Genomic DNA, 24,123 nt, shown 5'->3' with positions numbered 1-24,123 from the left:
AATCATCATTATTCTTTCTTTTCTTTTCTTATGATCGTGGTGTTCAAGTCAGCTTTTCCGCACAGATAACTTGGGAAAAAATTACCTAGTGTTTTGAACTTTGAGACCTCGAGATTCTCAATCACTAGGCCAGACAAGGTGCATGAATCATTATATCATTCATTCCAGCATTTAATTATTTAGGTTCTACAACCTCTCTTTTTATGATGTATAAACAAATCTCCAACAAAATCAAAGACTTCTAACAAACCTTGGTGCTGAACCAAATGTAAGCTTTAACAACACGACCAAGGCAAAAAAAAAAGAGAGTTACACGAAAGTTAGAACAAAGAAAAGAAGTGGATTGATCGATTGACATTATAGTAGATGTATATAATAGAAGCATGGGAACACAGTAGACGTGACGCAGGAATTCCAACTACAAAGCTTAAACATGGCTCAAACAGCCCTCATCAGTAATTTATCAGACATTGAAGTAGTCCTGGGTTTGGTAGAAGAACAGAATAGAAGTTGGGAAGAAGCAACAAGCCAGACATATATGCTATGGTTTCACATAGACATCCACAAGACTCGTTCGTAGGTCATGAAAAATGAAACACAGACATGGGTCACGGAAAAATAGTCTAACAGCCATGAAACAGAAGAAAAACAGGAATTAAGGAACAAAACATTAGGATATAGTAACAGCATGAAATATTAAGCTCTGTTAGCCACCAATCCTAAACCAGTGTTCTTCAAATCAGTAATGCTCTACACTGGAGTCACAAGCAAAATCCTCCCAGAAGGAGTCGATAAGAATCTTATTAACTATATACACACTGCATGTAATTTATGTTGCATCGGAGTTTCAAAACGTACGACGGAGAACTGGAGTTGAAGATCTAGATGATACATGGATATGCAAAGAGGAGGGAATAATAGCCTAGACAAAGAGCAGCAAAGAATTGAACTGAAGTTCTTTAAGAAAAGCAGCAGAATATCTGAGTTTTTACGCGAACAAACAAATTCCTGATAAAAGCTTGACAGATCCACATAAGATTCCAATTTTCAAGGTAAAACTGTTAATGGAGGAACAATTGTATGCTGAACTTCATAAGGGTACTACAAGTTTCGTGATTTTCATCATCGAGCACAAAATGGGACATGGGAAGTCTATATCAAAGACTTCTGCAAGGAAAAACTTGAGCATCCAATGTAAGAGAAGGCTCTTATTTTAAACGTCCCGTTCATAAGTGAACCCACAATGAGTTTTGATTTTAATATCAATTTCTTGTGGTGAAAGACTGTATTTCACTCTATGTGAAATACTTGAAAACCATCTCGAAAAGCAAATAGAAACTACAAACACATCATTATTACTCATAAAACACCAGAGAATTTTAATTGGTTAGCCCCCAATTCGACAAAATTATATCAAAAGCAATCAAAAGAATATTAAAACATTTATAAACTAACTGCAAAGAGCAACAGTTGTCTATGAAAATGTCAAATAATAACCTTAAATATCGGAACAAAATTTTTACTTTAAATATTATTAAAAAACTTGCAGATATGCAGCTTTGAGTTTGGGTCAGAGATGATATGGCATAGGACAGGCAGGAATCATGTTATTTTGCACAAATTTTAACAAGATGGAATCATTAGTGTCAATTAGAACTACAGAAATCAAAGAAAATAGAAGCAAGAAACTCTGCAAGTGGCAGTTCGGAAACACTGTTGCGAAATGGTAAACTAAAACAGCACACAAGCAAATACAAGTAGAAACGGAAACATAGAAAAGGGGCGAGGGAAGAAGAGACTCCTGAAGGAAACAACAAAATTTGAAGATACAAACCTAGAAGGCATGTATAAGATTTCTAAAATTCAGAAGGTTTTATACGAAATGCCTCTACCATGATAATTAAGGCACTAATGACCAGGCCGGTGCCTTTCTCTGCCACTTCTAAGATACATCCTAATCATCCATATAGCATCAAACGGGATAAGAGCCACAACATTCTTCCAATATTTCCCCTAATCACATACTCATCATTGTTTGCCTTTCAAGTTGAGGAATTGTCTCAAGACATATTTTTAATGAAGCATTGCGAGCACAATCTATCCTTGGCCTCGGGGCTCATTCACAATCACAACCATAGCTCTCTTTCCCAGTTAATAGTACTTTTTCTCTACTAACAACATAAAATGCTCTCAAAGCTGAGCACCGAAGACAAACACAAACTACTTGCTATAACATGATATCTTCAAATTATACAAAATATTCGTTTGGAGAGTGAGGAGCTATAATAATCCATATATATAAATAAAAGTGCAGGTAATTTGTATGCATCAAAATGTAATGTAGGAAAAGCAACTTCTTTTACTTCAATGGAAGAAGTCATTTCGATAGCGAAGGCCCTATAATGTTCAAAGGCATACAACATTATTAACTGCAAAACTAAACGAAAAAAGTACTAAAGCGCGACTAATACCAGAGATTTTGATCATAATCCGCAATAGCTGCAGCAGCATTACACTCGAGCTTTCCTAGCAAGTTTTGCCCACTCGGTATGGTATGCTCCTGGCTTGTCAACTCTCTCATAAGTATGTGCCCCGAAATAGTCCCTCTGAGCCTGCACAAGGTTCGCGGGAAGCCTAGAACGCCTGTAGGTGTCGAAATACTGAAGACTAGCAGACATTCCAGGAACACTAATTCCCTTCTGAACAGCAAGTCCCACCACTCTCCTCCAAGCAGCTTGCCTCTGCACCATCTCCCTTGCGAACTCCGTGTCAACCATCAAGTTAGCCAAATTAGGATTCCTCTGATACGCCTTCTTAATACGATCCAAAAACACTGCCCTGATAATACAACCACCTTTCCAAATCCTAGCCATCTCTCCCAAATTCAAATTCCAACCTTTCTCAGAGCTCTTTGCCCTTAGCAAATTCATCCCCTGAGCATAACTACAGATTTTCGACGCATACAATGCCTGCCTCACATCATCAATCAATCTCTTCTTATCAACACTGCTAATACCATTAATATCAGAACTTATTTCCTCCTTTAAACCTTCCTTCCTAAAAATCTCTGAGGCTTCTACCCTCTCATCCTTCAATCCACTCATGTACCTACTGTCTAACGAAGCAGCAATCGTCGGAGCTGCAATAGACAGCTCCGCCGCCTGCTGCACAGTCCATTTCCCCGTCCCCTTCATTCCTGTCTTATCCAAAATCTTGTCCACTAACTCCCCATTTCCAGTCAATTCATCCTTCACATTGAATATATCCGCTGTAATTTCAATCAAAAAGCTCTCCAATTCCCCACGGTTCCATTCGGCGAAAATATCAGCCAATTCAGAATTACTCAACCCACCCGCATTCTTCAACACATCATAAGCTTCCGAAATCAACTGCATATCACCATATTCAATTCCATTATGCACCATTTTCACAAAATTCCCCGACCCACCTTCACCAATATAAGTAACACAAGGCCCATCCTCAACTTGAGCTGCAACCTTCTCAAGAATATCTTTGATATTCGTATAAGCCCCATAAGACCCACCAGGCATAAGCGAAGGTCCATTCCTCGCCCCTTCTTCTCCACCAGAAACACCCATACCCAAATACAAAAGCCCCTTAGACGACGCCTCATCAATCCTCCTTTCAGTATTCTCATACCACTCATTACCCCCATCAATAATCGTATCCCCAGGCTCCATATACTCAGAAAGCGCAGCAATCGTTTGATCAACAGGTGACCCCGCTTTAACAAGAATGATAACAGATCTGGGTCGTTGAATAGACAACACGAAATCACGAGGATTGTACTGTCCAATCAATGGAAGCTGTCCTTCATTCTGAGCACGATCTAGGGTTTCATCTACTTTCGAAGTGGTTCTATTGTAAACAGATATAGGAAACCCTTTTTCAGCTATGTTTAAGGCCAAATTCTGACCCATAACAGCTAAGCCAGCTAACCCAATACGAGATAAAGCTTGAGCTGTTGCTGCGCCTTCCATGGTGAATGAAGAAAAAGTGATTTTCAGGAGGAAAAAAATGGAAGAGATTCCTTGAAAATAGAGTGAAGAAGATGAATATATAGTGAAAAATGAGAAATGTTTGGTGGGTTTTTAGGTAATAGGAGAGTGACGGACTCGTCGAGGGAGTGAAAGGGTAGTGGCCAAAACAACCAACGAGAGGTTGGCGTCTTAGTCGATGTTAGCCTAATTTTTTCGGGTTATCTTAGCAAAAATCACGTTAATATAATAAATTATTTTTATTTATAAAAATTAAATATATAATCTATTTGAAAATTAATACTACTATAAGAAATAGAGTATAAGGATATTTGTATTGGAGAACAATGCACTCAAGGGTATGGGTTTGTCTAAGTTACTTAATATTTGTTATTGGTTATTAGCCTTGTATGATAAATAGGCTAATGTGAGATTGATGGACAGAGTCACTTGGTATTTATTGTTGATAGAGAAAGTTATTTGATATTTGTTGTTGATAAGAGGTTGATAGACGGAGTGGTTGATGGGAGGTTGGTGAATGCAGTTACCTGATATTTATTGCTAATAAGAGATGACATACAGTGGTGGCGCAGAATGTTCATTAGAGGCAAAGCAAAGGAAGCTTTAGATCTTTGCTTGTTTCGTGGTATGGACCAAAGCAAAGGTTCTGCTGCTATCGACACCTACCCAATTAGCCAAAAGTATAATCGATTGAGATCAAAGCTTATGCAATTGTGAAATTTCGTTTAAATAGAAAAAAATTTGGTCAGTTCAAGGTCAGCCGTGAGCTGTAGGAAAATATAGTAGCGAACCAAAAGAAATTTACGTAAATTTTAAACCCAGTTAACTATTGAACCAATCCTTTAACTTGTGTTAAGGTGGTTCATTATCAAATATATACTCGTAAATTAATAAATTGATGCTATATATACGTTATAATTTTTTATGAAGAGAATTTGGATAAATTCCCTACCTTCTAGGTAGCTTTGCTTTTGGTGACATATATACCATGAAATGAATTGAGGTGTGTAAAATTGTTGATCCGAAACACTATTATCATTAAAAAAAAATTAGTACTATTATATTTGTAGTTGGAGATATACACTAATTTAATATTAATAATAAAATTTACCTATATAAGAAAATATCTTTATTAAAAAGCGTTTCACCGATAGGCAACTTGGTGCTGCGGTGGAAAGGGATATTGAGGTGGAACAAAAAGGAAAATATCTTGGTCAAAGAAAATCTTTTTAGTGGATGATCAAGTAAAGTAGAAAAAGGTTTTAATTTTCAGGAAAAAAAAATAAAATTTTACAAGAATCCACGAAAAATGATTTTTTCATGAAAATGAAATGAATACCTTTCAAAAAGAAATTCTTAAAAGGACATGATAATGATTTTTTTCTTATAAAAGTCACTAATTAATTACTTTTCACTATAAAATCACTCAATACATAGATAATCTTTTAGGGAAAAAAAACTATGATTAAAAATCAATTAAATCTTGATATTTTATTTACTTTTTTATCACATGAATTTTATATTTAAAGGAATTAATCTAGCAAAAGAAATATTGGTGTGGTAATAAGTAATTTCTGATCAATGAAAAAACACCATCGATTAAATTACATATTTATCAATTTTAAATCCTCATTTTAAACAATATTATTTGACTATAATTTTTTTTATTGCTAATGTTAATGTAAGCGCCCCTCTAAAATTATCTTCAAATCCTTTACACCATGGTATATTATTTGCTAATAAGAAATACTAGAAAACTTTCAACTAATTAATTCTTTTCGAATTATTGTCTGCTCATAAATGAAGAATGTTAGTTTCTTCATTTAAAAAAAATGAAACCAACAATAATTCCAACTATAAAATTACAAGGCACAAAAAATAGCCCTAAAATATGATCGTTACGTGACACACTTCATGAGGTACGTGAGAGATGTTTGGAGGTCACGTAGGCCATAAAGATATACAAAATTTTTAAAAAATAAATTTAGAAATAGTAAAATTTTAATTTGTTAATATGTGTCTCTGTGATTTTAATTATAGTCTAGAAGATACTATTGTGTTATCCCGAGTTCAGAACCTAAAAGATATAAAATGTTAACAAAAATTCCAAAACGGTATATGAATTTTTATTTAAACCAAAATGGCAAAATCGCTAGAAGAGCAGCAATTTCGCTCGCCGGAAAAAGTCAAATCGCTGCATTTAATTTAAATTTTTTTAAAAAAGTAGCTGTCTAAGCAGCTTTTTCTTTAATTTTTTATTTGAAATTTAAAAAAAAAGAGAGAAATTAATCTCCAATTTTTTAAATTTTTTTTAAAATCAATTTCAAATAAAAAATTAAAAAAAAAAGTTAAAGAAATCGCTGCTTTGGCAGCTATTTATTAAAAAATTATTAAAAAAAATTATTTTGGAAAAGGCAGTGATTTCTTTAAGGCAGTGATTTCTTTAAAAAATATTTCTTTTTTTTTTTAAAATCAAATCTTGCAAATCGCTGCTATTGCATTGTTTGCTTTTTTCGGCGAGCAGCGTCACTACTTTTCTAGCGATTTTGCCTTTTGATTAAAATAAATTTTTTATATACCGTTTTAAAATTTTTATTAACATTTTATATCCTTTAAACTCCGGACTCGTATTATCTCTTTTAAGTATATTGGTATTGTTGTTGTTAATAAATAATCATGTAATGAAATTAAAGATGGATACATATATCATGCAACAAAAGGCAAAAAGTTATATTATTAAAATATAATGCAGACATTATTGGGATTTAACAAGAAAAAATCAATTTGCAAATTGCAGGTTTTTGTATTAAATGGTACCTTCATCATGCCAAAGGGCGTTATAGCAAGTGATCAGAAAAACAAAAAGCAGCCAGACACCCTTTGACTTTATAATCAATAGAAAATTTAACACTAATTCAAAATAAAATTACTTTATAATCAATAGAAAATTTAACACTATTTCAAAATAAAATTCTTTTATTCTTCTTATCTCGCAATATATCAATGTAACTTTAGAAGGAATGCATATATAGTTTTATTTTTACTTTAAAAAAATAGAGAGGTTATATTCAATATACTCTTTATCTCAAATAAAGTATATCAAAATCACATTAAGAAAAAAAGTGAGCCAAAAATTCTTTCCCAAATTCAAGGATATAATCTCCTATAGTTAGTTATAATTTGAATTAAAAAAGTCATTTTCTTTAAATTCTAATGTTTTAATTATTTTACCAATTTTTAATGATATTTTATTGATCTGCCGTATAATTATTTTTGTTACTTGAACCAATATATAAAATAATAGTAAAATCGATCTCTCTTCAACCTCTCTATAAAATAAACATAAATCAGGCTCAATTTTTATTGAAAAAATATGGAATGTGTTCATTAACATGCCTTAAATAAAGATAATAATAATATAGCATTATGTATAGCATAGTTCCAAATATAAGAAGTTGATAGACAAATCATAGTATAATCTTATCTTATAATGAGAAATATATATAGGAGAAGTCATATATTCCTCATCAACCAAATCCTAAAAGTTCAAATCTCTCCAATAAGCTTAAAAATTAAAAAAAAAAAACTAAATATATTGAAGGATAACTTTTAAAATATGGTAAAGAATTAAGGAGCAACTTTGGAGTTTCCCCAAAATAGTTTGACACATAACTTCATCATGTCAAGATCGAAACTTCATTAGGATCAAGAGCAAATACGAGAGGATTTGCCATCAATAAAGGTATTAATGTCTCACAATAGGAATCCATATATATTAGTGACTATGAATTGGTTCCACACCAACTATGTATGCACCAGACATTACCCTTCCCTCTCATGAAAATCTTATGGTAAACAGCAGTGAAGTATAGAGGGCGCCCACTCATATCGTTTTATTTATGCCTTAACAAAACAAACTCAGATCATCCAACATACACTTATTGCAGATCATGATAATGGAAAAGGGTATTAAAGCTTAATGCTAGAGTATAAAGGATTACTTAACACGACCTGGGACTTTAGTATCAGAAAAACTGGGCAGAGTATGTCTTTTAGATAAGAAATTGTATACAAGCAAGCCTTTAGATGATTATATAATTTATCAGCTGAATAGCCTATCTCAGAATCTGAGACAGGTGATAAATATAGATTAACTTCCAGCCCCTCAGACAGCAATGCCACTAAATAGACACTTGCGGATCTGCAATATTTAGGAGAGAAACTAAGCAAAGAGAGTTCTTGGGAACCATCGAAAAGCAATTATGAAATCTGCAAAATTGATGGAAGCAGCAGGACTTGTTTGATGGACTCAATCACAATGACAGAGGAAGCAACAGCAACCTCTACTACAATTCTACAATGACTGTTTCTGGAGTGAAAATAACCAAATGGTCCTGCTTTATTTTGGAACTTAATGTATTTCACTTGATTGAAATAGGTCCTTAACATACAATAACTGTGTTCATTCTGATCATTTATCCCAAACCTAACATATTTATAGAAATACAAGTGTTAAACTTAACTGTGGATCCCACGTGGCTGACAAGATCTACCATTGTTGTTTGCTTAGTTAGCTCCAAAAAATTTCACCATGAAATCTAAAAACATTCTCTCTACTTTCTCTAACAAAATTTACTATTTTCTCTAGCTTAAAATAGAAATCAGTATTAGACCAGTGGAGTAATATTTTAGGAAAGAGAAAATGGAAAATTTTGTTGGGGAAAAGAGAGAATGGTATTTGATTTTGTGGAGTTCTTTCTTTGGAGCTAACAAAGAAGACAACAATAGTAAATATTGTTGGCCACGAAGGGTTCATAGTTAAATTTAGCACTTTTTTTTAATAAATCTGTTAGATTTAACGTAAAGGACCAAAATGACCACATTTTGTTATACATTAAGGACCATTTCAATCAACTGAAATATATTAAGGACCAAAATGAACACCTTTCTTATACATTAACGACCATTTCAATCAACTGAAATATATTATGGACCTAAATAAAGCATTACCCACCCATTAAGGACCATTTTGGTCATTTTCTCGTTTTTAAACTCATATTACTGGTGACTGGTATGTCCAGTCATTTTAAGTCCATCTTCACTTTCATCTATCACTAACCTCGTCATAATATGTTCTTGCTACCCCAAAGGGAAATGGATATTGAAGTTTCCATAAATTAGTCTCAACAAAGACTAGAAGCAACAGACATCACCACAACTCAAAATGTCAAAGTGCAGTAACAAAAACAATAGCAAAGGAGCTTATTGGAGATGCTTAAGCAACAAGGTACGAAGTACAAAAGAGCCATTGACTTGACATGTAAAATAATTTTATGGAGGACAGCAAAAACAGCAGCTGTAGCCTGTAAGTATCAACAATGCCTATTTCCCCCCACCCCAAAAAAGGCCTGTAAAGATGATCTTTTTAATAGGTAATGAACATGTGACGCTTAATTCATCCAGATGACATTTGTAAAATGACAAGGGATGCATGACACTTGAAATAGGCAGTGTAACTCAGCAAAAGGACCACAATTGTATCAATATTGGTGCAAGGAAACAAGAAAATTGGGAAGAGAAGAACACAATCATGAGAAGTATGGAGCTAAGCACAAAAGCAAGTACCTCGGGTAGCTTTTTACGGAACACAACTTCCAATCTGGCATCTAGAGTGTTCTCACACACAATTTTCCCATCTCGAGAAGCCAGTACCACTCCTCCAGAACTGTCGGGATAGAGATAGATGAATTACGAAGAGGAGCTACTTAGCATTGCAGACATATATGAAGTCACTTACCAAGAAGGACCATGCGCATTATGATGAGATGGGGCTGGTGGAAGATGGATGTGGTCAATTATGATCTCAGGTGTGTGGACCATTGCCTTCTCTGCATACTCCTCCTTTACTGCATCTAGTACATCTTCCACCAGGTTTACATCATCTTTCCGGCAACGCAGTAAGACAGAAGGCTCTTTAAGTCTGAGTAAACTCTACAATCAAAGAGTAGTACCCATCTTATTCCCAAACAAAACAGCAAAATTAGTTCAAAAAGGCACATAGACAGTAAAGCCCATTGTGGCTATAGACAACATAAATTAGCAAATAATTTAGCTGTTAATCATTATATCGTGTTTTGGAGATAGCACAAGAAACAAGGGTCTTACAAAGAAAAAGAAAGATCATATTGCATTGAACATATGGAAACCTCAGGATTCCATTGAAGAGGATAGAGGAAAGAAACACAAATTCTTTCTAACAGCAACCAAATTACTCCTATGGTATCTAGAACTGCAACCGTGTCTCCTATAACCTTAACATTCTAACCAGCAGTCTGGATCCGATGACGAAGGATTTGGTGCAGGACATGTATCATGATTCTCTTGCCTCCTTGAGTAATTTGCGACCTGGCTATCACAGATGGAGCAGGTAATGAAGGCACACTACACGATTGGTGCTCAATAGAAGGACCAGAAGATGGATGAACAATATCATTTGATGTGTTGTCGAAGCACGAGTAACCTAATAGACTAACCATTCCTCTTCCCCTTCCCACTGATTAGGAAGTGCATAGAAGAATGGTGTAGTCTCTGAAAACACCACTCTACTGGATACCAAGTATCTTCCATGTACAGTAAAATAACATCGATAACCTCTTTGGAGATGAGAATAGCCTAGAAAAACACACTTTACTGCTTCTAATCAAACTTTAGAACAGATCGTTGAACATAACATGTGCTTCCAAACACCTTAGGTTCATATGGAAATAGTGACATGTTTGAAAAAGAAAATTACCAACAACCACACTAGATGGCATGCAATTCAACAGAAAACAAGTTGTAGAAATCGCATTTGTCCAAAATTGTTTAGGAACTTTCATTTGGAACAGAAGTGCCCCAGCTGTCCTAAGTAGATGTCCATCCTCTCAGCAACACCGTTTGAGAAGGTGTATCAACATATGAAGAGTATCGTGTTGTCATAGTCACTTCTTAAAATACGTACGGAAGCATTGAATTGAGTTTAGATTTCGGCAACAAAAATGAGTGAACACTTCAGAACAACTATTCATAGAATAAATAACTTAATAGTTATTCAGAGTCCAAGTCACTTAGAAGTGTTTACTCACTTTTGTGCCTTCTGTATTGAATCAAAACTCAATTCAATGCTTCGATACGTATTCTAAGAAATGACAATGCTAAAGAATATATGTCAGGAATATTTCAGTCATATGAGACAACATAGTATTCTTCAGCAGTCTTCATGTGTTGCTACACCCTCTCAACATGGAGTTGTTGAGAGAACGGATAGACATCTACTTGAGACAGCTCGACTTGCGATCTCTACAACTTGCTTTCTTGCTAATCGCATGTCATCTATTATGCTTGCTAATAATATGCCTTATAGTGTTCTTTTTCCAAACAAGTCACTTTTTTGGTGGAACCTAAAGTATTTGGATGCACATGTCATGTTCGAGATGCTCGACCATTTGTTACCAAGTTGGATCCAAAGGCATTGAAGTGCATTTTTTAAGGTTATTCTCGCCTTCAAAAGGAGTGTCAGTGTAATTCTACTAAACTTCACAGATATTTGGTGTCAATCAGTGTGGCATTTTCGGAGTCTACATCATTTTCTATGTACCTCCAATTTCTACAATTTAGGAGGAGGAAGATGAGTGGTTAGTCTATTAGGTTACCCGTATTTTGACAGAAAAATCAAATGTTGTCTCTCCATTTCCGAGTTATTTTATCGAGGATCAATCGACTATTGTCCAATCAATTCCTACTCCATCTGCGGTAGTAAGACCACTTGTTGTTCAAGTTTACTCAAGGAAGAGAGAGACCAATGATACATGCCCTACAACAATCCACATGCCATGAGATCTTACAGAAAATCATGACCTCCCTATTGCTCTTCGCAAAGGTACTCATAGTTGCAAATCCACATATTCCATTGCTAATTATGTTTCCTATGATGGCTTATACTCAACATCTGGATCTATGATTGCCTCTCTAGACTCTATCTATGTACCCAAAATAGCGAAAGAGACTTTGAATCATCCTAGATGGTCTAATGCAATGCTTGATGAAATACACGCCTTAGATGAAAATCACACATGGGATTGGTGAATTAACCCAAGGGAAATAAATCAATGGAATGTAAGTGGGTATTCACAGTTAAAGTTAGAACAACTAGATCCCTCTGAAAGATATTTTTCCAAACCTATTCACCATATGTAACAACCTTGAAGCAACTGTCAAAGAGTGTTGGACTGAACTGGGATGGGATCTATCTTTTAATAGATTCTCGAACGATTGGGAAGAGGATAGAGTGCCCAACCTACTCCATGAAATAGGGGACTTCACTGAAACTACTTCAGCTCCAGACTCTATGAGATGGAAGAACAAAAAGGGTGGGCTTTTATTTGTTAAATGGGTCTATGTAACAATTAATACACACCAAAACAAAAAACAACAAGGTTTATGGGAAAATGTCTGGAAAAACATCGCACCAACAAAAGTAAAATGTTAACTAGCTGTTTTGTTCACAAAAGCATTAAATGGAACTCAAGTTTATTACCTTTGTAACAAGCTATGATCAATATCTATGCTCTAGCTTGAGGGGAGTATTAGAGAATAATAAAGTTATATCTTTCCTTGTATGTAGTATTCTAGCTGATTTTTATGGATTAAGATATCTAGTTAACTTAGTCTTTTCTTTTCCTATATCTAAATCATTGTATTCCTTGGATACTTAACATAGAAATTACTCCGTACTTTTGTTGTAACAAAACTAAATAATAATTCATAATCTGGTATACAGCAGAGCAGAAATATAAGTACAACACCATAGCAACTGAAGATATTGATGATAATCTGATGAATAGCTTGTCTTTTGTAAAATAAACCTACTAATTTTCGAGTTCTGATAATTTGTCTCAGAAAATCTAGAAGCAAAGAACAAAATCGCATGGATTATTATTAGTCAAAAGTACCTGAACAATAAGATCATGCAGAAGCTTCTTATAGCTATGGTGGTTGCTAACATGTAAGATCTCCTTTGCTGCTGTTTCCTTCATGGAGCTAATCAAGTCATCCTGAGCTTGAAGAACTTTGATCCGAGAGGCATTGAGTTGCATGGAGTACTCTCTGCAAGAAATGCATAACAAAAGAAAGTCAAAGACTATGTTGGCCCAATAAAGTTGAAATTAGATAATGTTTTTGAAAAGTAATTTAACAGGATTTGGTCAACTTCAAAACGGACATCACTATGAAATCAAATGTCATTTAACCGTGTGGCTAATTTGAAAATAAAAGAAGGAAACAAGATTAACACACACAGTAATATGTTCAAATTCGGTTTGAAATCACTTTGTCCTACATGAATTGATGTTAAACATAAAGATATTATTGCTGAAAGCAGAAACAGAATGAGTGGCAAACATTGAATCCTAAATATCCAGTAAATGATAGTAGTAATCAGTTAACGTGTACGCAATTCTTTTATCTAGTCGACACTATGGAACACAAAGAATGTGTGATTCAGACTTGATTTTAAGTCTAAAAGTGAAAATTTCAAGTGCAATTAAAAATTATATTGTTTCGGATGAATACAAAGTCGTCATGCCAAATCAAAAGTTATCTATTGTAGTTGATAGTATAACATCTTTTGAATATCTTCTATTAACCTCATTTTACTATCATTTGATAAGCAATATGTGGAAGCAAAATGTCAAATTCTCACGCGGAGTTTTGAACTTTAACTCTTCTTCTATAAAGAGCAACATTTATAAACAAAATCTTCGAAAAATCTCAAATTTAATCACAGTCACAAATCAGAGCAAAATAGAAAAATCACATTTTCTTACGAACGTCAACTTGTTTCTCTTTACGCTCGTATTCCAGTCTAATCTTCTTCTTCTCCGCTTCCACTAACTGCAACTTCTCAATGTTGAATTCCTAACAAACAAAAACCACAGCCAATGCATAACACATGAGATAAAATTCAACTAAATTCACTTCTAAATTCAAAATTAGAACATGATTTTCATACTTCTTCAGCGGAAACAGAAATCTCATTGGCCTTCTCCTCCGCTTCTTGGCGGATGAATCTGACCATCTGATGGATCTGCTTGGACACATCTCCGTCGTTCATTTTGAGATCGGGAAGGATCGAACGGCAAAACGAATTGATTTAATCGAAAGCTCCGATCTTCGTTTTCCGATGAAATGGAGATTTTTGGATGAGCAAACTCCGATAATTTGTATGTGTAGTCTTATGCCACTTACGCATGGGAATATAATAAGCCAATTTTGTTCCTTCAAATATAAAGTTATGTACTTTTTATCCCTTAAATTTGCTAAAGTGGAACACTTCTAATCCAACTAACATTATGAAACGTAAAAATCGATCGACTTTCTAAATAATCGAAAAAATATAACTTGATTCGAAATGTTTTTTTTAATAATAAGTAAAAAGAGAAATTGAGTTTTGCCTCTACGTAGGAGTGGTAAAAATTGAATCAAATCAAAATTTACTCTACTAAAACTTAATTTATAGTATCAGATTGATATCTACTTTAAATTATTGAAACTAAATTTTTGAAATAATAAACTAAATTTTGAACATACACAATAATAAATTATTTATCATTTTATATAATCCCAAATTACATTAAAAAGTAATTTGAATGTCTTGATTGACTTGTAACGTTAAATTCATAATGATAGAGTTCAAGTGGAAGTCTAATGTTTATATCGAATTTCTCTTAAAGCTAACATAACAAATATTGGACAAAATATGAACATGCCTTGTTAAAATATATTTTTTTAATGAGTAATTACTGAATTATCGTATATCGTACCAAAATTTTATTTTATAAACCAAACTTTGAAAGTTTGATGTTCAATATCTATTTTCAATTATCAATTATGAATACTGAACACTCACACTTGATAATTTGTTTACCATATATATGGGCGACATTAACGAGTATTTGGATTTTGATGATTCACATGTGACTTCAAATTCATAATGTTACGGTTTGAGAGTGTATATTTAAAAGATAACATGTTTTGAAAGTTTGGTATTTGATATCTATTTTCAATTATCGATTATAGAAATTGAATTTTAAAAATATCGAACCAAGCAACATTCACCTTAATAAATTATTTACCATATGTATGGATAACATTTACAAGTGATTTGGAAGTTTTAATTTGTCATGTGACGCTAAATTTGTAATTCTAGGGTTTGAGAGTAGAGATCTAACTTTTATATCTAATTTCTCTAAAAGCTAACATGTCAAATGTTCGACAAATTATGAATATATCATGTCAAAATATCCTCTCTCTTTTTTATAAGTAATTCTTGAACTATCCTAACAAAATTTATTTAGTACGATTCAATATTTTTTTGATTTCTCTTTATAAAATTAAAAATCTACTTAACTATCTGTTAAAATTATTTTCATATCAAAACCTATGATTTTTTGTAAAGAAAAGAAAATTTACTTTTACTCATTTTTAACGAATTTGTCTTTCCATAAAAAATAATTTCCAAAAATATATTAAACTACCACATATGAGAAAATTGGTAATACATTATATAGGAAAATATTTCCTCCACACCAGACACATCCATAATGTAACAATGCTTAGCTCCGACTTGAGTGTAGATTTTTAAATTGAAACTTGAAATTGAAAATTTTGAATTTTTTGAATTTTAATTTTTGGAACTTAAATGGTCAAGCAAATATTTAATGATAAAATGTGAAAATCTAATTCAAAATTTATAGCTTTGTTGACCTTGACTCACCCAAACATTGGACACTTGTCACTTGATCCTGCTTCATCAAACGAGTATGTGAATGACCCACTTAATTGCATGAATAATTTCATGAATGGTAATTCAATTTTTGGAAAAATCCTACTAAGTTCATTTTTGTTATATTTTGGACAATAAAGTCACTCAATTTAGGGAATATCTCATCGGAGTCACTTTTGTTTTTAAGACAATAAAATCACCAAACTATTATCTTTTTGACTTAGACATTACATGACACATATTTGACATATTATATCATATCAATTTTTCATTTTTAAATAACATAATGCATTTATCTAATGACAGTAATGAATTGTATTTAGTTTGCTTCAATTTTAATAATTTAAGATTTGACTTAGTTTTGATTTTATCCTTAAAAATTGATTCAAACCAAATCATGGACATTCCTAGTTTCTTGGTTTTAGGAGAAAATATTAGACGCCTACTTTTATTTTGAAAGCGCTTACTTATATGCCAAAAAAAAAAGAGTCTAATTTATGTTATAGGATAAAAAGAGGACACATAGTTTAAAAGCTCTAGTTAATAGCATCTGACTACAATCACCGGTTGAGCTCGAGGCTGATTGGTCTCATGCAAGGGAATTATTGTGAGTGCACCCTAGCTGCAAAGTAAGATGTTGTGGAGGACAATGATGTTGTAAGGTGAGCATCATTGGTCAACATATCACAAAGTGGTTCTGGATATACGAAGCTTTACAGTTTCCTTGGGTATGTGTGTGGGCCTTACACTTAGCTTGAGTAGGACAACATCCGATCCTTAGCCTTGGTCATGTGCGCCTTCTTATAATATGCCTTCAATTTTCAGAAAAGTGTGAATTATATAGGGGCTTTCTTGAATTAGTATGAAAATTCGTTTCATGCGGATTTTCATACTAATTTTCGGAAAATTTCCATATATATAATTCACAGTTTTATTATTGTTATGGCATTTCAAAACAAAACTCACATATTTGTATATATATTTTGGATAGCGCACACCACAAATGCACATCTAAGACAATAGACCCTTGCTCGCATAGACGAACACAAGTCAATTAACGATGATTTGAAGAGAACCCATTGATAGCTCAATAGACATAGAGGCTTATCAGGGGCGTAGCTATCCTTTGGATAGGGTGTCCAATTGTACACCCTTTGTCAGAAAATTACATTATATTTTATAAGACAAATAATAATTTAAATAGTCAAATAACACATTTTCGACACCCTGAAAACAATAAAATTTTCTAGTTTAGTGTTTTCATTCAACTCTTACTAAGTCTTTACAACTTGTCGGGTTCGATTCCCGTTAAATGACTTCGATTTTTTTTCCTTTCATTAAAAATTTAAAAGAATTATTTAATTTAAAGTTAATAAGAAAATTCTATTTATTTATTCCATTAAGCTACTAAAAGTGAAAATACTTTATATAAATTCTCTTTTAATATAACTAGTTTAATTCTATTATTTATTTTTCATTTCTCGTTGTTAGTCATCAGAGTTTTGTGAAATGTTGAAGCGTAAAAGTGATTTCACTCTAAGCTGAAATATCTCTCTTTTTGTTTGTTTGTTCACTTCCTATCAAATAAACGTGAACACTAAAGCTAAATATTATGTAATTTGATTTTAAAATTTTTTAGTACAGTTTAATTAAAAAAATTAATCACTAATATTATGTAATTTGATTTACAAAATTTAAGTACACCCATTCTTTTAATTATTTTTATGAACTATGAAATTTTTGAACACCCTTCGTACAATTTTCTAGCTATGCCACTGGATCCTATTCCATCACAAGACTTCACTACTTGTTCGATACCCAACATTGGCACTAACAATAACTAAGGGATCTACCTGTCACATCTTCAAAGTACTAGGGGGTTCTAAGTGAAAATTACCTCTCACTGATACGTTACAGATCAAAAGCACTTTCTCATTTTTCTTTCACTGCTATATATATAAATGAAAATGGAGTCGTAATTGTTTCTTCACCAGTTCCAGAATTCTGAATTGCAGTATCATAGGGCTTAGGAGGATCTCTGAGGTAAAGTTGCTTCTCATTTCTTCTTCAGTTGTGCTTTTTATGGTGTGTGATTATCTTCCTGTATGTGTAAATTTGTGCATTTGGAGTTGATCTAGGGTTTTGTTTTATGTTAAGTTAGGGATTTGGTCTGCTATGGCATCCAAGCGGATTCTCAAGGAGCTTAAGGATCTCCAGAAAGATCCTCCTACCTCTTGCAGTGCTGGTACCTTTTTCTTCTCCTTATACTTTTAACTATTTTTTTCTAAAAAATTCTGGTACTGTTCGTGCTGGTTTTGTTGAGATTGTAGGTTTGTTACTTTTTTTTTTCGTTTTTCTGTATCTGAACAGATCTTCTCTAAAAGTTATCGTTTTGATTGCTCAGCTTCATGATTAAATGGTTAACATTTCTAGTTTGGGAAAGTGTATAGAGTTGAAGCTGTTGTTAGTAGTTTTACTAGTTTTAGTGTATGTGTGTTGCTGGAGAATTCTGCAGTATATTAATAAAAGAATCGTATGTATAAAAATATATAAATTTTGTGTTACAAGAATTGACGTTGAGATAAATGCAACATTCATGTGAATTGAGAAGTAAAATTGGGTTGATGCAGTAGTTGAATTCAATGTAATTGGGTGTCTGCTCAACCTGCAAATAATAATAATTTAGGTTAAGTTGAATTTTGGGGATGAATACATGCTTGAAAGCATTTTGGGCATTTGGTTATCTTCATCAAGTCAAAAAAAAGCTAACAAATTTATAAAGAAATAGATTTAAAAGAAACTTTCAATTGATGAAGACTTTCTAAATGATATAGTTTAGGCATAGAATCTGATTAAACAACTAAACTATTTTTGTTATAAAGATTAAACTTTAATGTTAAACCCTACAAGAAGTTCAGGGAACTCAAAAAGTTCTTTAATGTGCTTTCTCCTGTGTTATAACAAAAAGAAGTCTGCAAAACCTAAATGAAGTTTTAAGTACTCGAATTTTGACCTAAAACATTTAATGGGGAATTAATTGGTTAAAATTTAATGACAAATAAAACAATTCCTATACCTAAATGAGTTCAAAGTGCTTGAAAGTTCCCTAATGTGATTTTTCTTCTGGTTTAATATCACTGGAACTTAAAAAAGTGTCAGATTCTTCTCTGATATTCTTTAAGCAAATTCTGCAGATCATTATTTCGGCGAAAATCTTAGGTCACATCAAACTCATTACTAGTAAAAGAGAAGGTCTGATTAAGTGTATAGATTATATGTCAAATGTAATTGAACTCCTAAACCTTAAAGAAGTTGCAAGTACATGAAATTTTGACCTAAAACATTTAATATAGAATTAATTGGTTAAAATTTAATAACAAATAAAACTACTCCTAAACCTAAAGGAGTTCAAAGTGCTTAAAAGTTCCCAGTATGATTTTTTAGAACTTAAGAAGTGACAAATTCTTCTATAATCTTCTTTCTACATATTCTCTAGATCATTATTTCGGCCAAAATCTTAAATCAAATAAACTTTTGAAATTTTAAAGAGAATATCTGAGTAGGTGTATATATTATGTGTCGATGTAATTTTATATGCTGGGATTCGATGTGTTTTTGAAGATAGAATTGTGTTGAATGTATTAGCATTTATCATGTCACCTTGGATTGAAGAAGTTACTGACTAATAGTTCAATTATAAAGGAGATACCTCTCTTACACTATTTCAATATACACCTAAATACTTAGCAATTTAAAAGTGAAGGAAGTTTAACAAAAGAATATAAACAACAAACAGTTAATGTCCACCACTCATCTACAAACACACCACTTAAGATAGGATAAACACAACGTAAGTGTTAATTGTGAATTGTGATTATTAGTTTTAGCTGATTTTGTAGTCTTAGATATTAGGGAAATATTAATGACTATTTTGTGTGAACTCTTTTTTAAAAGAGTATAAAAAGCGAACAACAATTTATCTAGGGGCTTCGTGCTGTTAGTATAATATAGATATATATTATTAGTAACCCATAAATCATTTCTACTTAGTACCACACTTGGGGTTCACATCAGGATTTGAACTCATGACATGCACCTACCACACATATCGCGCCATATTATTCAGTGAACCAAAGCCTGTTCTGCTTGCACATGATTGCATTAATTCAATTGTTTTCTTGATTTTTTTTCCCCCTTTGTCTTTGGGAGGGGAGAGGGAACATCAGGTCATACTCTGTTTGTATGCTTTGAGCTTGTATGGTGTTTAATGGGCTGCAAATGAGAGTCTTGGTAGAACTAGCTCATCCCAAAATAGATCCTAACGAGATGGGTAAAATCAAAGAGAAATCTTGAGTTTGATAGCAGGTCAAATGGATTGGTATTCAGCATCGGCTTGGAAAATAAAATCAATTAGCATTATTTTGAGGGGAAAACTCCACAAACTATGTGTAATTAGTCATTTCTACTCTCTGTTAAAAGTCCCTTCATTTTTTTGACAGCTGCTATTCTAGGAAGATACAACTACAACCACAACCACAACAACATACCTAGTACTATTCTAGGAAGAATCTTACTGGAAAAAAAATAAGAAAAAACTGTGGAGACTCTAGGACTTTAAGTAGAGCCTCAGGCCCTCATTAACATCTGCAAAGCTGTTCTCCGATTCTTGTGTTTTGTTAAATCTGCTGCTTGTATTGTGAGTTACTGAAGAAACTTATTTAAAGGTCTGCATGTGGCGCAAGTTGTTCTCTCATTTCTTGTGTGCTTATGTTATCTGTATTAGGCCCAGTAGCTGAAGATATGTTCCATTGGCAAGCAACAATCATGGGTCCAGCTGACAGTCCCTATTCTGGTGGAGTGTTTCTTGTTACTATTCATTTTCCACCTGACTATCCATTCAAGCCACCAAAGGTATGAAATTAGGGATGTGTATTGTTGATGACACTTGATGATCAACTTGTTTGTTTGCTTATTAACATGATATTTCTGAAACTTCTCTTGCTTCTTTTATAAAATCAAATTTGTATCATTTCTAGACTTGTAATTTTACTGTAACAACTGGATTGAAGCTTCTTTGTTCATTTTATTAACTTTATTAGGTAAGCGTAGATATGAAATCTCAACTCAACTTGTGTCAACTGTTGATTGTGATCCTTTTCCTTTCCTATACAAAGTCACAACTCACATTTGTAAATTGCCTTCAATGAATTTTGAATTCTGGGTGTTTGACACCATCATATGTAATCTAGCCGATTTTAGAAACCATGTCATCAGGTCCGTTAGATTTTAATCTTGTTAGTTTTTCCCCCCAAAAAACTATGAGCAGCAATAGCTCATTACAAGATTTAAGCAGGCAGATCACACTATATTTGAGAAGATGATGCTACATATGAAAGTACTTGAGTTCAACTTTAGTTCTGTCGCTTGTCCCATGCCCTGTGATTACAGTTTCAAATGGATATATGTCTCCTGTTTGGTGGACTGAGCTTCGATGATAAGGAAGCCATGGTAAAAGGCTGTGAATTACTATCATTGGCAGAGTGCATTCTGTTAATGCAGTTCATGAAGGTCTAGTACCGAGTCTTGTTGTTATTTCAGAAACTGTTCTGCAACACTTGCTAAGTTACTAATGCATAGGAATCTAGTCTATTATCAGCAAGAGGGTATTTTGTCCACTTGTTTATTTCAACCAAGTGGTACGCCTGATCTAAGGTAGGAAGAGTATATCATATTGTGCAAATTGAAGAAGTATGGCTTAGATTTTTCTTTTAGTCAAGGCTTGGTGCATTGACAAACCATGAGATTTTGGAATCTCGGTACTCCTTTCTTATAGGTGTATTAGCAACTTAAATGCAAGTTTTGCACATTGCTTGAGAATCACATAAAAGAATTTCTCTTCACATCTTTTTAACTGTGACATAATATGTTTCAAGATCTATTTGCCAAAGCACGTAAGTTAAAAGAACTTCTATGCGCAAAATCAATGAGGATGTGATGTCACTTCCCCACCTGATGTTGTTCTGCAACCTCCTTTACTTCTAAATTTTTTTTCCCCTGTCAGCAAATATCTCATCGTCATTTCATGGAATAACTGTGCAGGTAGCTTTCAGGACAAAGGTTTTCCACCCGAACATCAATAGCAATGGCAGCATTTGCCTTGACATTTTGAAGGAACAGTGGAGCCCTGCACTTACCATCTCCAAGGTTAGTTGAATTTCTTGGTATAGGTTACCAGCCTTACCACACATCGATCTTTTTATTTTGGTTATTTACATCTTGAAAAAGTAAATTTGAACTATTTTACCAGTCTCATAATTCATCAACCCTTGCAGGTACTGCTCTCTATCTGTTCTCTGCTGACAGACCCTAATCCCGATGACCCTTTGGTGCCGGAGATTGCTCATATGTACAAAACTGATAGGAGCAAGTATGAGACAACTGCCCGGAGCTGGACTCAAAAATTTGCCATGGGATAGTTGCTGTGACCATCTCTGTCCCTGCTGTGGTAATTTGTATTATCTATCGAATAGTTGCTGTGACCATCGGGGTCTGATTCCCTGCTGTGGTATTTAGTAGTTTATATATTATGTATTATGAAATTGTGTTCTTATGCATAATCAAAACTTAAAAGGCGGGAAAGTCGAACAGGTTCATCGTGAAACAATTTGATTTTCTCTTTGCTTGCAAGAATGTTATCAGTTATGGTGTTAAAACTCTTATGTTGGGTTCAAAGTATGCATTTTAACCCTTTGCATCTGCACTTTAGTTATCACTTGCCTGCACATCATTCTCAAACTTCTATGCAGAAGTTTATTTCAAGGGTAGAACTTCGCTTATGAAACTTATTTTCCGAAGTCATTTTCCTCCCATGAAGATGTTTTTCAAAAATTTTGTGCCACTAATTGTGAGAAAATCGTAGTTGGTCAAAATATTTTGAAAAATATTTTTTTGGGAACACAAGTAAACTAAAAATAAGAAAATGACTCTCCTGGCGAGAGAAGGAAAAACAAGTTTCATAAGTGATTTTTCTCGTCTTCTCCAATAGCGCACTCTTCACCTTTGTGGTGTTTTTCTTACATTTAATTGTTCTTGAGACGATATAGTTTTGCTCACTCAGAAAATAAGTTAGAAATTCATTTATAAGAAATTTTTCTTGAGAACACTACCCTTCAAACTAAACACACTAGACTCGTCTCATCAAATTTCTCTATTTTTATTCCATTTATATCTCTCTCCTTAATTCTCTCTGTTTTATCCTTTTCATCCATCTACTTCAAATTGATATACTATCAAAATGTATTATTCCATACATTTTATAAGTATTCGTTAGTTGAATATGATTATGGATACCAATTTCAACTCAAATGTGATACACATAATATCATACATTATATGTATAACTAACATAATGTATCTCAAATAAGTAGGTGCTATACGTACAAATCAAATTGAAACTTCATAAAGAATAGTCTGGATCTTATTTTCAATTTTGGCTATATTTGAATAAAATTTAAAGATGATATTTTCTTTAGCAAAATCTTTTGACGTGAGGAAACTAAAAATTACACGAAAGTATGATGAAAGTTTAAGTAGTTGAAATTTTTTATAGCATAATTGATTGATTATAAGATTTTTTTTTATTTTGTTGATGATGATTTAACTACTTACTTTCGATGTATATATATAATAATAGAAACAAAAAGTATATTACTCTTAAAATCTATACCTATTATTTCTCTTTGTTTTTACTTTGAAATGAAAATCATGAGTTTGTGTTAATTTGCAGAGTGTTGTAATATCAATTGTTATTTTTTTCTACCTCTGGTTGTTTATTTTTCTTTTTCTTTTATGTTTGGCCCGATTGTTCTCGTTACTTGTGTGCGCACTGAAGAGATAGAATTATATTCTAATATCACAAAATATTAACAAAAATTGCCCGTCTAGCTCAGTTGGTAGAGCGCAAGGCTCTTAACCTTGTGGTCGTGGGTTCGAGCCCCACGGTGGGCGTTCTTGAAACTTTTTTCCGTGAGAAATTTCGCAATGACTTTCTAATTTTGTTTTGATGTATTGTTCGAAATTTATATTAACATTTTTTTCATGAGGATAATTTTATAATGACTTTTTAATTTTGTTTTGGCCTCCTGTCCGATATTTACATCGCCTTCTTTAATGTTGAAATTTCAGTTTTGTATTTGAGCTCCTTTTCAATAACGATAACATTGCCAAAATGTTATACTATCACAACTCTATATAAACACTTACTATATCATTTATTCAATTTGA

The 24,123-nt window shown here is 33.0% G+C and overlaps 3 protein-coding genes and 1 non-coding gene across 6 annotated transcripts; 2 read left to right on the top strand and 2 right to left on the bottom strand.

The window, feature by feature from the left end:
- Nucleotides 1-2,283: 2,283 nt before the first annotated feature.
- Nucleotides 2,284-4,352, bottom strand: LOC101263001 (6-phosphogluconate dehydrogenase, decarboxylating 3, chloroplastic). The gene has a single exon (XM_004252532.5). It carries the CDS (start codon nt 3,999-4,001, stop codon nt 2,511-2,513), a length of 1,491 nt encoding a protein of 496 aa, XP_004252580.1. The 5' UTR covers nt 4,002-4,352; the 3' UTR covers nt 2,284-2,510.
- A 3,529-nt stretch (nt 4,353-7,881) lies between these two features.
- Nucleotides 7,882-14,407, bottom strand: LOC101244849 (V-type proton ATPase subunit E). Its single transcript, XM_004252553.5, has 6 exons — nt 14,068-14,407; nt 13,873-13,973; nt 13,010-13,163; nt 9,817-10,010; nt 9,645-9,744; nt 7,882-8,220 (listed from the first exon to the last, which is right to left on the bottom strand). Exons 1-6 carry the CDS (start codon nt 14,167-14,169, stop codon nt 8,185-8,187), a joined length of 687 nt encoding a protein of 228 aa, XP_004252601.2. The 5' UTR covers nt 14,170-14,407; the 3' UTR covers nt 7,882-8,184.
- Nucleotides 14,408-17,540: 3,133 nt separating this feature from the next.
- UBC (ubiquitin conjugating enzyme E2) lies at nt 17,541-22,553 on the top strand. Of its 3 annotated transcripts, none has more exons than XM_010316155.4 (5): nt 17,541-17,883; nt 18,002-18,085; nt 20,624-20,751; nt 21,940-22,044; nt 22,173-22,553. In XM_010316155.4, exons 2-5 carry the CDS (start codon nt 18,016-18,018, stop codon nt 22,314-22,316), a joined length of 447 nt encoding a protein of 148 aa, XP_010314457.1. In that variant the 5' UTR covers nt 17,541-17,883; nt 18,002-18,015; the 3' UTR covers nt 22,317-22,553.
- A 1,221-nt stretch (nt 22,554-23,774) lies between these two features.
- On the top strand, nt 23,775-23,847 carry TRNAK-CUU (transfer RNA lysine (anticodon CUU)). The gene has a single exon. It is a non-coding gene; the product is annotated as a tRNA-Lys (tRNA).
- The last annotated feature ends 276 nt before the right edge of the window (nt 23,848-24,123 follow it).

The sequence above is a fragment of the Solanum lycopersicum genome, chromosome 12 (genome assembly GCF_036512215.1).
Source record: "Solanum lycopersicum chromosome 12, SLM_r2.1".
NCBI lineage: Eukaryota > Viridiplantae > Streptophyta > Magnoliopsida > Solanales > Solanaceae > Solanum > Solanum lycopersicum.
The sequence above is the reverse complement of the archived record's forward strand: the minus strand, read 5'-3'. Positions and strand labels throughout refer to the sequence as shown.

Excerpts from the sequence above, each read along its gene's own strand:
- LOC101263001 (XM_004252532.5), bottom strand. The coding sequence starts at position 4,001 with ATGGAAGGCGCAGCAACAGCTCAAGCTTTATCTCGTATTGGGTTAGCT.
- LOC101244849 (XM_004252553.5), bottom strand. The coding sequence starts at position 14,169 with ATGAACGACGGAGATGTGTCCAAGCAGATCCATCAGATGGTCAGATTC. Across the intron at positions 13,974-14,067 it reads TTTCTGTTTCCGCTGAAGAA|GAATTCAACATTGAGAAGTT; the intron begins GTATGAAAATCA and ends TTTGTTTGTTAG. Across the intron at positions 8,221-9,644 it reads TCCGTAAAAAGCTACCCGAG|ATCCGCAAGTGTCTATTTAG; the intron begins GTACTTGCTTTT and ends TAAATATTGCAG.
- UBC (XM_010316155.4), top strand. The coding sequence starts at position 18,016 with ATGGCATCCAAGCGGATTCTCAAGGAGCTTAAGGATCTCCAGAAAGAT. Across the intron at positions 18,086-20,623 it reads TCCTACCTCTTGCAGTGCTG|GCCCAGTAGCTGAAGATATG; the intron begins GTACCTTTTTCT and ends TATCTGTATTAG. Across the intron at positions 20,752-21,939 it reads ATCCATTCAAGCCACCAAAG|GTAGCTTTCAGGACAAAGGT; the intron begins GTATGAAATTAG and ends ATAACTGTGCAG.